The sequence below is a fragment of the Pteropus alecto genome, unplaced genomic scaffold, assembly GCF_000325575.1.
Source record: "Pteropus alecto unplaced genomic scaffold, ASM32557v1 scaffold24, whole genome shotgun sequence".
In the NCBI taxonomy this organism is placed as follows: domain Eukaryota; kingdom Metazoa; phylum Chordata; class Mammalia; order Chiroptera; family Pteropodidae; genus Pteropus; species Pteropus alecto.
In genome coordinates, this window is record NW_006439192.1 from 268,433 (window position 1) to 283,489 (window position 15,057).

The 15,057-nt window shown below is 40.1% G+C and overlaps 1 protein-coding gene across 1 annotated transcript in view; it reads right to left on the bottom strand.

Annotated features, from left to right (window-relative positions):
- Positions 1-15,057, bottom strand: part of PSD3 (pleckstrin and Sec7 domain containing 3) — a 364,145-nt gene that overhangs the window by 244,751 nt on the left and 104,337 nt on the right. The window contains exons 3-4 of the mRNA XM_015592799.2: positions 14,337-15,057; positions 11,131-11,526 (exon numbers count right to left, since the gene is read on the bottom strand). The exon at positions 14,337-15,057 is cut by the window's right edge and continues 390 nt beyond it. Of these exons, the coding sequence (XP_015448285.1) occupies positions 11,131-11,526; positions 14,337-15,057 (1,117 nt within the window). The remainder of the gene's footprint in view (positions 1-11,130; positions 11,527-14,336) is intronic.

Genomic DNA, 15,057 nt, shown 5'->3' on the forward strand with positions numbered 1-15,057 from the left:
GAAAACAGAGAGGGGCCTTCCCAGAGACACTGTGGATGTGAAACTCCCTCAGCTCCAGGAAACAAAAACAAAGAAAAAAACCTCTCTATGCCTTTTTTTCTTTAGATAACTGGCTAGCCTTTGAAGTTTCAAACCTAATGCCGAATTCTAAGACAAATCATGTTTCTATCCTAACAGCATAGCCGACTGTCCCTTTAGGGCACTGATACACCAAAATAAGAATGACAGCCTTGTGTAGTCAGAATGGATCCCACTGAAAGACCAAGCTCAAACTGGTGGCCTTGCAGAGCCTAAATGAAGTTTCACAAAAGGTGAAAGCACCCTAGTTTAGGAGCACCAAGCTTCGTCTAATCACCTTCAAGAGCAGCACGACTATCATGGGAAAAAAAGCTTCTGGCCCAAACATTACAGACCCTACACCCTCTTCATTTTTGTCATCCTTATACAGAAAAGTCTATGTGAATTATTCTCCTAAATTTCTAAGATTTTCTTACACTATTTTTCATTTGAAATAAAAGAGTTTAAAATCCAAGGAATCTATGTTACAACAATCTCACATAATCAAGCACTGCCTAAGACCAGACAAAGAAAATAAACAGAATCTCAGTTACCTCTATCAGCAAACGGTCTGCCCATAATTTTGTCTCGAATACAAAGAGCATTCTCCCGTTCCATCTGTTCAGCAAACCTTCATCCTCTGCAAAGGCTCTTTTAATGGACTTCTACAGCTGCTTCGGTTACGCGTACAAACTGCTACACACTGACTCTGCAGTGACATTCTCCCAGAATGCCACTATATCCCTCAGGGGCTGAAGGATAAGAACTTGAAAAAGTTGAAGGAGTACTTCCCCCTCTGCCCAGCCTCCCCTCTTCACAGGCAGCTTCCCTCCAAGAGATCTGCTTCAAAAGTGCAAACCCAGTGAAGTCACACATGACCTCACAAACCCCCAGCTTAACTCTTTAGAAGCCAGGCGGCCCAATAACAGGGAGAAGGGACAACTGTTAGTCTATTTAGAGTGGTCACGGCTTACGAGAGGGAAAAGTTTGTCTAATATCGTTAAAAAACAGAAAGTAAATTCAGCCTTGTTTTTCTTTAATAGTACTAAGATTTCTGAAGTACTATTTTTACAGACCATAATTTCCTATAGCACACACATTCTGGCCCTAAAGGAATGACTGAAATAGGCAACAAAACGGATCTAATTCATTTAAATTATATAAAATTCAGCTGTGTTAAATTCACAATCGTAATTTTTCTATTTTCATTTCTAGTTTCATGTCTTTTTCTGCTCCTGTTGATGTTAAAATATTCATTTGTCCTGCTGTTCAAATCCTGCTTCAGACAACCAGGAGTGGACAGGCAACACTCACGGCTGTCAGACACAAGCAACAACTGTCACAGATGCGTCTGAGAATCTGGGAACTCCAGGAGTGGGGCCATCTGATAGAAAGGACAGCCACCAGACCTAACTAATGGATAACAGAGTCTGCACCAGTGTCCCTAAAGGAAAAGGAGACTGATTTCACTTCATTTTCTTTTCCGTGCTTTGTCTTTGGGCTCCTGCTATTTTTGCTGGGAGAGGGAAATTATAAGGATCAGGAGATGAAATAACTAAAAATTACTTTATAAACACAAGTAGATAAAATTACATGCTCTCAAAGAAAATGTAATATGCCCTTTCAACAATGTCTTGGTTCACCCAGAAAATGATAGCTTACAGTCCAGTAATTTCACTCCTAAATATATACCTGGCCTAGAGAATCTCTCCCATATGTGCACAAGAAATAACAAATTAGAATGTTCACTGCCACACCGTGTGAGATAACGAAAATACAAGATAGCCAAAATGTTCAGAAATGTGAAACTGATAGTATATATCTATGTGTTGAATCCTATACAGCCAATAAATTGGGCTTTACAAATTGATTAAAATGAATTTGAAATACTGAGGGAAAAAGCACGTTACAAAAGGAAACAAGAGGACAGCGTTTATATAAGGTTCAAAAATATGTAAAGGAATATTAGATATTATTTATGAATGCAAACCTATAGAGGAATAATACACACACGGTAATGGATAACTTTAGGAAGAGAAGGAGGGATGGGACCAGGGAAGCAATCACAGGAGTTTGCAACTCATCTGTAATGTTTTATTTCTTAAACTGGTCGTTGAGATCACTAGTGTTTATTATTTTTTAAACTTTTTGGTGTGCCTAAAATGTTTCAGAAGTTGTAAAGCCAACTGCATAATGGCTAACTTTTTGAGTGTAGCAGCACATGTTCAGTCAAGCAGATTAACAGGAGACAAAGACGTTAATAATCCCCTCGACTCCCAACACTCAAGTCCCCAAATCTAAGCAGCTGTTACTAATTCTGCCTCAGTTTGGCTCCATCTGGAAAGTCATCCTCCCCCACTTTCCCCACGACCATTTACACACGTCCACCTGATCCTTCAAAACCCACTCCCAAAAACAACACTTCCTTGCAGGTCTCTGTGACATCACATTCTAAAGAGTCCCAGCCTTGGAGCCTTGCTGTCTAACTCTCTGGGCCCTGTAAAGTCATTTGTGAAGTTATTTGCCTCCTCTTCGGGAGACACCTAGTACCTAGTATAAAGAAGCTGCTAATTAAATTCTTCATTCAACAAAAACTGAGTGCCCAGTATGTGCTGGACCCTAAAAATAAGACTTGAGAAGTTCACTGCCTGATAGGAGGACCGGCTCAGAGCTAAGTATAACAGTATATGATGAATCCTAAAATACTGGTTAAATTAATGCTGAGTGTGAATGATGAACTTTTATGATTTTGTTCCACAATAATAATTATTCAATACCTCTTATTTTCTCTTTACTAAAGGCTTTATATTACTACTCTTGACTAGAAAATGTCACCTGCTTTGTGTTGAGGAGCTGCTAAATAGAGTAATTACACAGTAAAATAAACTATAATTAAAACTCCTTACCTTCAAGTAATCTAAGGCTCTTAGAATTAGAACAGATATACAACCAACATCCTAAGTCAATCTGACCACAGTCCATTCATACTAGGTGACTTGGAAGAAGTTTTGAAGACAATAGTTTAAGCAGTGCTATTACTGATAGCAGTCAACCATTTTTGAGTTATCACCAAGTGGCAGTAAATTATTACCCCTTTTCTCAGACAATGAAGTTTAGAGAGATAATTCATCAAAAGTTGAACCAAAACAGCCTGACTTAAGAATCCACACTCTTCACCAGGAAACTATCATAATGTTTCCTAGGGGGAAAAAAAAAATAAGGATCAACCCCTATATTTCAAGTAGGAATAGGCACCCTATGATCGCCACACTAAAAATGACAAGAAATCATTTTGAGGTTCACAGCCAGAGCCACTCAATTTGATAAACCTGTTATATTTCTGCCCGCCACTAGCACAGTGACCTGTAACAGGCCTGCTCCTCTCAGAACAGGGACTATCTTACTTTGTATTCTGCCGCTCAACAGTTTCCAGTGCTTCTCGAACTTTAAAGTGCTTATGAATTACCTGGATTTTTAAAAAAATACTCATTTTGATAGAGTAGATCAGGGATGAGGTCTGTTACACATTTCTAGCAAGCTCTAAGATGAGAGGTAGACAACCTAGGCTGAACATCAGAATCATCTGGCTTTTAAAGCTATCATTATCTGGTGCCATCCTAGACCAATAGAATGACTCTCCAATGGTGAAGCCTGGGAGTCAGAATTTTAAAAAGCTCCCTATGTAACTCTAAGGTGCAGTCAACTTAGAAAACACTGTCCTAGAGATCTCTTACTTTAGATTTGGTCCATGGACCATTGTTCAAGACCAGTGCTTCTCAAACTTCAATGTATATGCAAACGACCTGGATATGTTAAAATGCAAGTTCTAATTTAGTAGGTCAGGGGTGGGGCCTGCGATTCTGCACTCCTAACAAGATCCCAAATCAGCGCTGCTGGGTAGCAAGATGGGGAGTATAAAGATGAAAAATCTCAGTAGTTCAGTGTATTGGATTTATATGGCTTTCCTACAATAATGTCAGATTCGGAGACCGGTAGAATACCTGGGGATGGAGGTTCGGGCACAGGCATATGAAGTAACATGAAGTGTGGAGATTATGAAGTCAAAGTATTAACCTACCACTGGTTTAGATGGAGTTTAATATTAAGCCTCATTAGCACTAATAAAAAAGATTATATTCAACTTACCTGTACCATGGCCACTCAGATACAGAATATTAAGGCTCTACTAGGAACTTGAGCCAATTTGATAGCTCTGTATTTGTTTACGGAGAATTTATGAGGACTCATAGAAGAAAAAGAAAAACAATATTAAAGCACTGGAAATATACCCATTTGGGGTTCTGATAAGCTAGTACTCCTATGTAAAATACCTTCGAAGAACTATTTATTTGGAGAAGGTCTCCGTCTTTTTTCTTCCCCAAACCATGGACCAATGGATAATATTTCTCATTCCGTGTTGCAAATCTTGTGTTAAGTGACCTCTGCTGAGAGGAAATGTTATTGCTTCCTTTAAAAGTTAAATATTGCACTGATATATGAATTAAAAAATTGCTATATCACCCTGACCAGTTAAAATATTAACCGCCAATCTGATTTTTATTTAGAGCCAGGATTCTCCTTGTGATTACATATACCTCCAATGTCCTTTATCATTTGAGGTCTTTTAATATGGCCTTTGATAAAAGATCATCCATTGAACCAGCACCCCTCAGCACTGATCACAGCAATATCCACTAATATCCAAGGAATTTCTTTAAGGTTTAAGCTACTGAATTACAACATTTCTGAAAAACCCTATTTCAAGTCCAGGACCATTTCCTCGAGTCATCATCAACTTAAAGGAGAGGCACCCAACACTCAGGCAGAGCCCAAAATCACAAGAGCTGGGCCAGGCCTGTCTGAGGGGTGGAAAGAACACCGAGGACCAGAGCACCAAGCTTCCACAGTGTGCGCCCTGACAACCAGGCCGCTGTCAGAGAAGAGAGGCAAGTGTAGAAGAGCTGCCAGGAAACTCACCTTAGAGAGCACATTTTCTCCAAACATGGAATGAGAAAGACGCCCAAGCGTTCCTGCGTGCACATCCCTCCAGCCGGCCTCAGCCCACTCACCCTCCAAGAGCTCACTCGCACCCACAGCTGCAAGCCTCATCTCTAAACAGTGACTCCCAAGTCTCTCCAGCTGACCTTCAACCCTATACTCCCACCAGCATTTCTGCATGAAGGACCCTCACTCTCCTCAAATTTAACTGTTTCAACTGCCCCCACCAGTGGGTGCTCTCCTACAAATCCTGTTGCTCTCTCCAACTCCTCCTGGTTGTTGCTTGACTTTGAAGTCATCCATGCTTGAAATCTCACATTTTCACTAAGCCCACATGTCCTATGTTCAAACATTCACTAAATCTTTACTATTTTTCTTATCAGGCTTTTTCTTATCTTTTTTTCTTATAATCCTTAGACTGTTATTCAGACCATTGCAAAACTCATGATAGATTTAAAATAAATATCCACAAATAAAAACTTAATAAATTCTTTAAACTGTAATTTGGATGATATGGTTATCTCCATTTTACCAGTAAGGAATCGGAGGTTCCTCGAAGTGAAACAACCTACCCAAAACCCAGCAGCCAGTAAAGAGAACTTGACTCCTGTATTCTGAGACCAATTCCCCACATTTATGCCACCCAACCACAGTTCATTGTACTTTACGAAAAGAAAGTGGTATTTCAGGAAATCCAGTAATAGCTGTTTCAGAGAGCTTAGAGCTCGGAGGATGACAGCTCAGAGGCTGACACAGGGCTTGAGCACACGGTGGTGGGGCAGATGACTGTTCTTCGGGTGCTACTGGTATTGGTATTATTATTAATTTTCATTTATTTATCTCCTATTATGTACCAGGCATTGTTAAGCCACTTGATTTTCTTTTCTTGATCTTTTTTCACTTGACTAATCTCATCTGCTCCTCCCTCCTATACCAGATAGGTATCATTCATTTCCCTTTACACAGGGAAAGGTTCCCAGATTGTAACTGACTCAAGATCACACACCTAGTAACTGAGGCAGGATTCGAGACCAGATATGACTGACTCTGAAACCTCTACCAGTCCCTGCCTCTCATCACTGAGCAGGAACTCCTTTGTGGAAAGAAGAAAAATTTATCACAACGGCTTTAGGAAGCTAGAAGGAAAAAAATGAGAAACTATTTTCTATACAAGTTTTAAAACGTAAAAAAAAAAACTAAAGTTATTACTAGAGTAACAGCAACCCAATAATGAACCTCTGGGGGAGCAGCACTTCCCATTCCTAATGACAGGAAAGTTGGGGACGTCATGGCCAGCCGGCTCTCTAGAGCCCATCTCACAAGATCAAAATCTTTTCCTCTGTCAACAGCTTAACTAATATCACATTATTTTAATTTCTTATTTTAATATTTATACATTATATTAAAATGCTCATAGGCTCTAAATTGGGATGTCAATGATTTTTTTGAAGTCACACTTAAATACATTTCTGTATTAATCTTGTTTCATGTGACTTTTTCCTGGACAGAAAGACACTAAAAAGGGAAAATAGCTGAAGAAGAAAAAGAATACTTCTAAATGCCAGCACTCCATTTGAGAAGGGCAGGGAGGGGACAAGAGGAAGGCAGATAACCGCAACTATCAAATTCTGAGTGGACCCAAGCCTGACTGAAGCACCGTCCTCAGGCATATCAGTTGCACACAGATGTAATTCACCTCGTCTGCTGTACAACTCCGTATCCATATCTGAAAGGAAAACTAGGAAGCTAAGGCATAAAATACATCTATTACACTAAAAAGGTCATTTTAAAAAAGCAGTTTTATATATTTCAGAGAACCAAAAGAGAAGCTCCTGCCATATTACTGTATTTGTTATCTCTCTTATTCTATCTGTCCAAACCCCAGCTCAATAGAAATGGCCAATATCCAGCTCTGTTAATGGTCACGATGACATCTGTGCCATATAGTTTCCAGGTCAGAACTTACTGATTGGAGTTGCAGTCATCAGCTGATGGGCTGGTGAGGGAGAAGCATCCAGACACAAAGGAACCCATTGGAATATGTATAACTGTAAGTCTCTAATTATCCTTTCTAATTTTGGAGCCATGTGACTGGACTTCACACAGCACCGCTGACCCACTAGCCTGAGTGCTCTGTAGCTGGACCACAAACGAAGGGGATGCTACTCTTCACTCCTTCATTAAAATATTATGTTACATTCACAGGGCAAGCTCTTTCCTGACTGACAAGTAGCTCCCTGGTCAACATTCAGTGTTCAGAGCATTCAAAGCACCTGAGAGAATTGAACTCTTCCTGTCTGGATTCATCCTGGATCTTAAAAGGCCTTTTCACCTTCTAAAGAGTGATCTATTTGGCATCTCAAAGGTACATAATCCTTTAAAAGACAGTGAGCACACATACTCTTTTTAAAATGTCCTTTACAACATGATACGAGAACTTTACAGATTTGAAATATTTTCTTCTTTGACTTAAGTGGAGAGAGCATTAGGGAAGAACAATCCCCCTCTGACCACCAAAGTGTGGCTCAATCCAAGACTGGCAAGTGTTCCTGAGAAGGGAACTAGATTTGCTCAAGTGCCACAACATCCTTATCACCTTCCCAACCCTTCCTACTTCTACCTTTCTTTTAAAAAGCAACAATAGGGAACAACGTCATCCTAAGTTCAAAATAAATCACTGTTGAATACTGCCAAGGAAATAATCTTCAATGGCAAAGTAAAGGCACATATTGAAACAGGATTTTAAAATATACCTAGGCAATGCCAAACAAATATATTTTTGTTTTGAAACTAAAAATAAATAGGCTTTGGAGCCTGACTGCCAGAGTTCAAATTCTGGGTATGTCAAGGTCTTTGCAACTTTGAGCAAGTCACTGCTCTGTGCCTCAGTTTCTTTATTGAGAAAATGAGAATATTAATAGTTCCTCTCTCCTAGCTCATTATGAGAACTAGGTACTATGTGTTTACTAAATAAATAAGACTTACAGGATGCATATGATATAAAACTGTGTTGAGAGACTATCTAAAGTAACCTTATAGTATTTTCTACTGGCTGTCAACTAACATTAAAGTCCATACCTCAACAGAGAGGGACTTACTTGTCTTGGTTCAGGTCTAGTTACAATCACAGAAGCATCATCAAGGAAATAGGTATCATCCCCTATTCTTTGCACCTTCCTCAGAGTTCACTTTATCCAATACAGTCAGATGCCCCAGTCCACTGCTGAGGAAACAGGAGATGCCAGTGAATAGATATGGAATGCTAGGCAGCATGTGCTCTTGTTACATTCATCACTTTTCTTATATAAATATCACAACATTTACTAATATGGTTGAAAAATAATTTTTTCCCTTGACTCCTAACACTTTATGCCTGAGTGTTTGGCTGAGGGAAGTCATTCATATTGACTATTTTGCAGTCAGCATTCTGGTCTGGAGTTTCTTACTAGGCTCAATGCCTCTGTGTCTACTTCCTTACCTCTGCAGAGGGATGTTTTAATGTAGAAGAAAATTTTAAAAGCCTGCTCATTGATGACTTTAAAAATTTATGGAGATGTTTATTAATGACTTGGTAAAATTTTTCTCAAAATGAAAACACACCAGCAACAACAATAATCAGCTCTACAATTACCAACTTAGATTTCTGGCTCTATAAATGCATGGCACTGAGAGAAATTAGATCAGAAGAAAGAATAAAGATACGAGACCAGGCAGCCTACAATAGGGAATGTAACTGGTCTAGGTGTCAGGCAATTTTAATTCTGGCACAGGATCTGTCACAAGGTAAATCCATCCTGCCAAACCGAGACTCAGATTCTTTACTGTAAAACAAGGTTATCTACAGCCCCACTTTGAGAAAATGTAATAATTCTTCAACCTATAATTCCACTGGTGCTGCAACTTCTCCAAAGCACCAAGAGGCAGAGGGGGTTAAAAAAAAAAAAAAAGTTCTATCAGTTTCTTTAAAATTTCTTAGGATCACAGAGACCGCTCTATGTAAATATTTTAACCCTGATTAGGGACATATACACATGGAAAAGTGCCAGAGGTGGGTGAGATTCAGCTGGCTCATCTCTAAGATGCTTCTCATCCAGTACTAGAATTCAGGTCTTATCGCTGGGCAAGATCTCATGGTTCAACAATGCAGGTGACGCAGCCGAAACCTTATCTCTAGATAGCCTGCAGTATACCACTGTCTCAATCTGAGGTGCTAAAATACTATAACCTACTCCAATACCCTCTCTTAACTAGTGACTGGCACTCCAGCTGGCCCCAATAATGACGACTTCCTATTTTAAATGAGCAGACCATACATCTGACAAACCTTTCACCTAATTCTTTCCTGTTCTGACTTCCTGATGTTTATCTCTTGTCTTTATTTACTTACTTCTCTATGGCTCCTGCAGCAAAACCTTTCAGCCCCAAATGCTTTGCTCCCCTACCAATTTTAGATCTGTAATACAAACAACTTCCACTTGCCCCAGAAAAATGAACTGGAATTTCAATGAAACTTTCTGCATACCTGTGCTATCTATAGCATTTTATCACAACTTACAGTTGCCAGAGATGATGGTAGAAAAAAAAGACTGGCATCCTCCACTCAAGGATGCCCCCTCTCAAGGACAAAAAAGGAATGCCTCTCTCAGGGGCACCCTGTTCTTAGGGACACCCTGCTCTAGGGGACAACCCTTTCTCAGAGATACAGGAAGTCTAAACGTGAGCTTATCAGCCAACCACTTCTGATTCACACATTTACTCAAGCTCCTACTTTGTACCTAGCATGCTGCTAGGTATTTTAATCTAGATTAAGTCTTTAGCCATAGGGCAGACTGGGTGTCATTAACCTCATTTTGTAAATAAAGTGAGTTTCAGAGAGAATAAGTGGTTTGCCTAAGTAATTCAGACCAAGGTATTCTGCTTTTGAGACCTGCATTCTCTTCATTATCTCATTGTGACCCAAGAAGACAACCAACATCTATGGTCGATTCCACATGGAAATGCACAGCTACTAAGTTAAAATATGCCAGTCTTGAATATGCTCATCTAATCAATGAATTATAAACCTATAAACTGGTTATAGAAAATGCTTAATATAGGATTAACTGCTCATAAAAAGAGGTTCATTGGAAACCTATAATGTGAATACTGACTTTTTTTAAAAAGCAGTCATTTTTTCATTAGTTTTAAAATAGTTTATCCCCATTTAACCTTCCCACCACCTCCGCTCACATATACACTGACACATTTTAATTAAGGAAAACTGTATCAAAATTAAATTCATAAAATCTTTAAGAAGTTTAGCATTCTCTGTCCACTGATGGAGGTGCTAGAAGACAAGTAAGTGACCCGAAGATGATGAGCAAGAGGAAATGAAATGCCGGATAATCCAGAAATAGACAGAGAATCACTAAGTGACAGGTATAGCACACATACTCTATATAACGTCATTTTATTTCCCAGGTACTTAAATCCTAAAGTAGAGAGAGAGTAAGTATTTATAGCCCTCACCAAGATATCAGCTCTATCAAGCACCCATATAATCAGATCCTTCCCCCGCCTCCTCAGGAATAGGAAGACTGCCTAAAAGAGCAGGCCTTCAAAGAGCAAATAACTGAAAGAGACTTTGGTGACCGTATAATCCAATACGCTCAATTTACAACTAAGGAATCTCTGGCTTAATCAAACAACCTGCTCCAAGTCATCAACCAATGTCAGTGCCAGGACAAAAGCCAAGGTCCCTCAGTGTTCTTTTCACAGCACCACGCACTGCTACCAAAGCTGCATCATCAGAGTTAATACCTACTATCACCTACAAACATTTGTTCAGGATCCAACTTACACATGGTAATCCAAGAAATACCACCAAATAGCCTGACCCCAGCTTGCCAATTTGGCAAACCACTAAAAGATACTCTGCCTGCCCCTAAAACCCAAATAACTTTTTACTTACATCATTCGCTTATATCCATAGAAACTGGCCAAATGCTTTTCAAGTATATCTCACACTCAGATTTCCCAAAGAGAAAATGCTACAAAAACCACCAGCACAAAATTAATGAGAACAGGACTAGTTACCTTCCCCAGAAAGCCATCTCCGGGGTGCCTTTTGCGTAGATGGAGTCTCCAGCGTCACTGAGCCCATTGGTGATGCCACGAGAATAGCCCATCACTATACCGCCATCTGCTGAGACGCTCAAGACATCTTGCTGTTCTCCCACTGATGTCCTATCCAGGAACTGACCGCCTTCTTTAATGCGCTGCTGTATCATTGGAGTGAGGGGCATTTCAAAGCTAAAATAGCTATCAGGCTCTGAGTATAATGTCTCCAAGGACTCAGCACTGTAGTACAAAGAAGTGTTGTCCAAAATGGTTTCGAACTGGGAGCTGTACATATCGGTGGAGTCCTCCGTATACCCAGGCCCAAAGATATCATCCTCTCCTTCCCTGAAGCGCTCCTCATGTTCAAGAATCCTGGGAAGGAAATAAGAGTGAAGAATTTCAATATTAGGTTAATTTTTTCTTTTTCTCTTTTCCTCTTCAACCATATAAAAAAGATAGCATTCTGTAGAGCTAACACTTGTATTCACGAGGCTTACGTCTTAATGTATTTGAGAAGGAAGATATCACAGAAACATATTTGAGTCAAAAAAAAAGGCTAGCATACATGTGCTACACAGCCCTCTAAATAATTTAATATGGTTTCAAATCAGTATAAGTATTTACAGCCCTCACCAAGATATCAGCTCTATCAAGCACCCATATAATCAAATCCTTCCCCCGCCTCCTCAGGAATAGAGCAGGCCCTCAAAGAGCAAATAAATATATCTAGTCCAACGAATATTTGAATAAAATATTAAATTCTCATTTTGGCCAACTAACTCCACAAATTCAAATTATCACCAGCTACCATCATCTTTAATTTTGACAGAAGCAAATAAATATATTGTGTAAACCTAATGGAGTAAAAATACACTAAGCTTTCATCAGTCTATTAATACTTTCTGATTTAAATAAGACCAGATGCCCTCAAAAATCCAAGGGCCGCCCCCTGCTGACAAAAAGCAGCACTGCAGAGAGATTTTAGATCCAAAATTAGACAGTGAACAACCTTAAAAAAAAAAAAAAAAGCCAACAGACATGTTTATTGCAAAGCTAACCCAAACAAAGAAAACCTAGAAACAACTTAAAAGTTAATATAAAGGGGTGGGCCATTAATTAATTAATATGTAGCATGTTCTTCAAATATTAAAATGAACATTAGAACAACCAAGTAAAATTTTAAAAACTAAATCCAAGAGGTCAAGTTAGAAAAACCTAGAACTGAATTCTGGATGTGCCAACGACTAGCAGGTCACAAAGGCAACTTTACTTAACCTCTCTGAGCCTCGTATTCCTATAAATAGAAAAAAAAAAAAAAACAGAAATAGGAATAAAAATAGCTCATAAGTAATCTACATTCCTTCTAGGTATTACCAGGACTCATTCGGCAACACAGCTGTTTTTAAATTACTGAAAGCCTACCACGTACCAAATACAATCTAAGTTTATTATGCCTCTTAATGGCTTTCACTGTACTTGGAATAAAATTAAAAGTTCCTACAATGAGGCTCCTCCCTACCTCTCCACTACTTCTCATTTCTAACCACCCTCTCCCAGCTCCTTATGCTCCAGCCACTCTGGTGAAGTTTCAAATCTCTAAGCTTGTCATACGGCCTTTGCTTCACACGACTCCGGGAAGCAAAGGGGCAAACTTGCAGCCTTCCTTTGCACTTTTTCCCCTCCACCCGGAATATTCTTTCTCCTCATTCTCTACCTGGCTAACTTATAGTGATTCCTCCAGTCTCATCCTAATTATCATTTCCACAGAAAGGCCTTGTACAAGCCACCAAACGAATTAGCCTCTCTCCTGCATTCAAATTATTCTTTCCAGTATGTCTCTCGTCTTTTCCTAGCACAACTTGTGACCCTATAATTTTTAATGTGTTTATCTGGTCAATGTTTATCTTCATTAGTAAGCTACATGAGGGCAGTGACCATGGATCATATCTATTTTCAACATTCCCTTATGCCCAGCATCTTAGCGGTGTCAAGAACACAGTAGAGAATCAAAAAACATTTGTGGAAGAAAAGGAAGGGAAGCGGGGAGGGAGAGAGAAAAGGAGGAGTGAATTAATAATTTACACAATGGCAAAAGAGCATATTCCAGCGGGAATACAATTACTGAGCCATGCGCCCACATATCAAGGCTGCTTTTGACGGAAGTCTGCAGACTGTTATGTGTTGGCGGGTGCAGGGGGGGTATGGAGAGGAGGAGTCCTGACAGCCATCCTAAAGGAGCATCACTCCCAGTGGATTTGTTAATTAACTGTAGAGGACGAGGCATTTCCTTATACCAACCAAGCAAACAAAATAAGCCCCTCAGCCTTAACACTGATGTTCTCCCATACAAACAATGAAATGTGTCATGAGGACTGACAGAGGAAAACACTGTACGAATCTGAAATGACAGCACGCTACAAATGAGTTTGCCAAGAAGAGCACTGCTATCGTCAGACTATGAGCAAAAGGAGTGAAGAAAGAAGAGGCATGTCTTCCGTTTATCCAGGCTCTGAGCTAGTGTGGATGTCAGAAATGAATGGAAAGACAGGACATAACCGTGTGATGCTGAGTTCACTTATCAGGGTCATAATCAAAACGTATGTTACTTGTGAGAAGAGATTCTCATGTGAATGCCATGAGTTATAAAAAATAGAGTTATAGAGTCTACTTCTGACCTCCCGACCTCTTTTCTAAACCTAAAAATTTGAGTCAGCCCAAACCCAGAACCTCTGTGTTCATATATGTATGTAGGCTGTATGTAGGCACTGGTGTTGCACCCAGGAAAAATGCCTAAGTCAGGATCTAACGACTACAGGTGTGTCAAAAAGAGTCCAAATCTTCATATCCTTAAAGATAATTGTGAGAGTTTTAGTTACCTCGGTGATGTAAATTTTAAAACCTGACAAATATAACAAAATGTCAGAAATGGATTCATATAGTTTAGTGTTCACGGTCTCTCCATCATTCTGCTTCCCTGGTCTACGCCTAATGGACAACTCTATGACAAGATACTTCAATACCTTAGAAACTTAGGAGGAATCTAGCTTACAGTAACTTCTCTTCCATTCTATGATAATAAGGACCAAGGATATTGTGAGTTGAGTTCCCACAGCCAAGCACAGGATCATGGTTTCCCATAGTATGCACCGGCGTCATGGGGCAGGATGACCATGTGAGCTCACCTCTCCTTGTCTCTCTCCAGTTGAGGTTTTTTCTCAAAATGTCCTTTGTTTTCCTTCAAGAAGACTTCATCTTCTCCACTCTCAACGAGAGGCACAGGGGAAAATGTCCCTGAGCTAGTGGCAGGCCTCTCTGAAGGAGCGCTCCGGGTTTCACCCCCTACATTCTCAGAGAAACCAACTGAATTATATAAACCAGCAGAGGAGACGAGGTGGCTTGGCACTTTGGAAAACCCTTTGCGTTCGGGAGAGGCAGTCATTTCCGACGTCTCAGAATCCACAGGATGCCGTGTCTCTCTTTTCTCCCCTCCTGTCCACAATATTTCCACCCCTTGAAATTCCACATGTTTGACCCGGCCTGGGCGTCCCATGGAGCTACGTCTATCACAGCCCCCTGGGTGTTCTCTCCCCAGATCAGACCTCCACTCTCTCAAAAAGCCAGCACTGCCCGCAGAGCTGTGGGTTGCTGCTGGGCTCCCCAAGGAGGACACTGAACAATCTGGCTCCTGTACACGGAGAGCCCCTTTCCTGCTATTAGTAGTTAGCTGGGAAAGCTCTGCCTGAGTTTCTCCACTTAATAGTACAGTCAGATCCTTCTGGATGCTCAAATAAAAATTTTCCTCAGTTGTAACTTCAGATGAAAGAGGTATATTTGGTGGTTTTTCTTGGCCAGCAGGGAACAGTTTGTTGGCTCTCTGGGTTTTATGACTGGCAGCATGTAGCT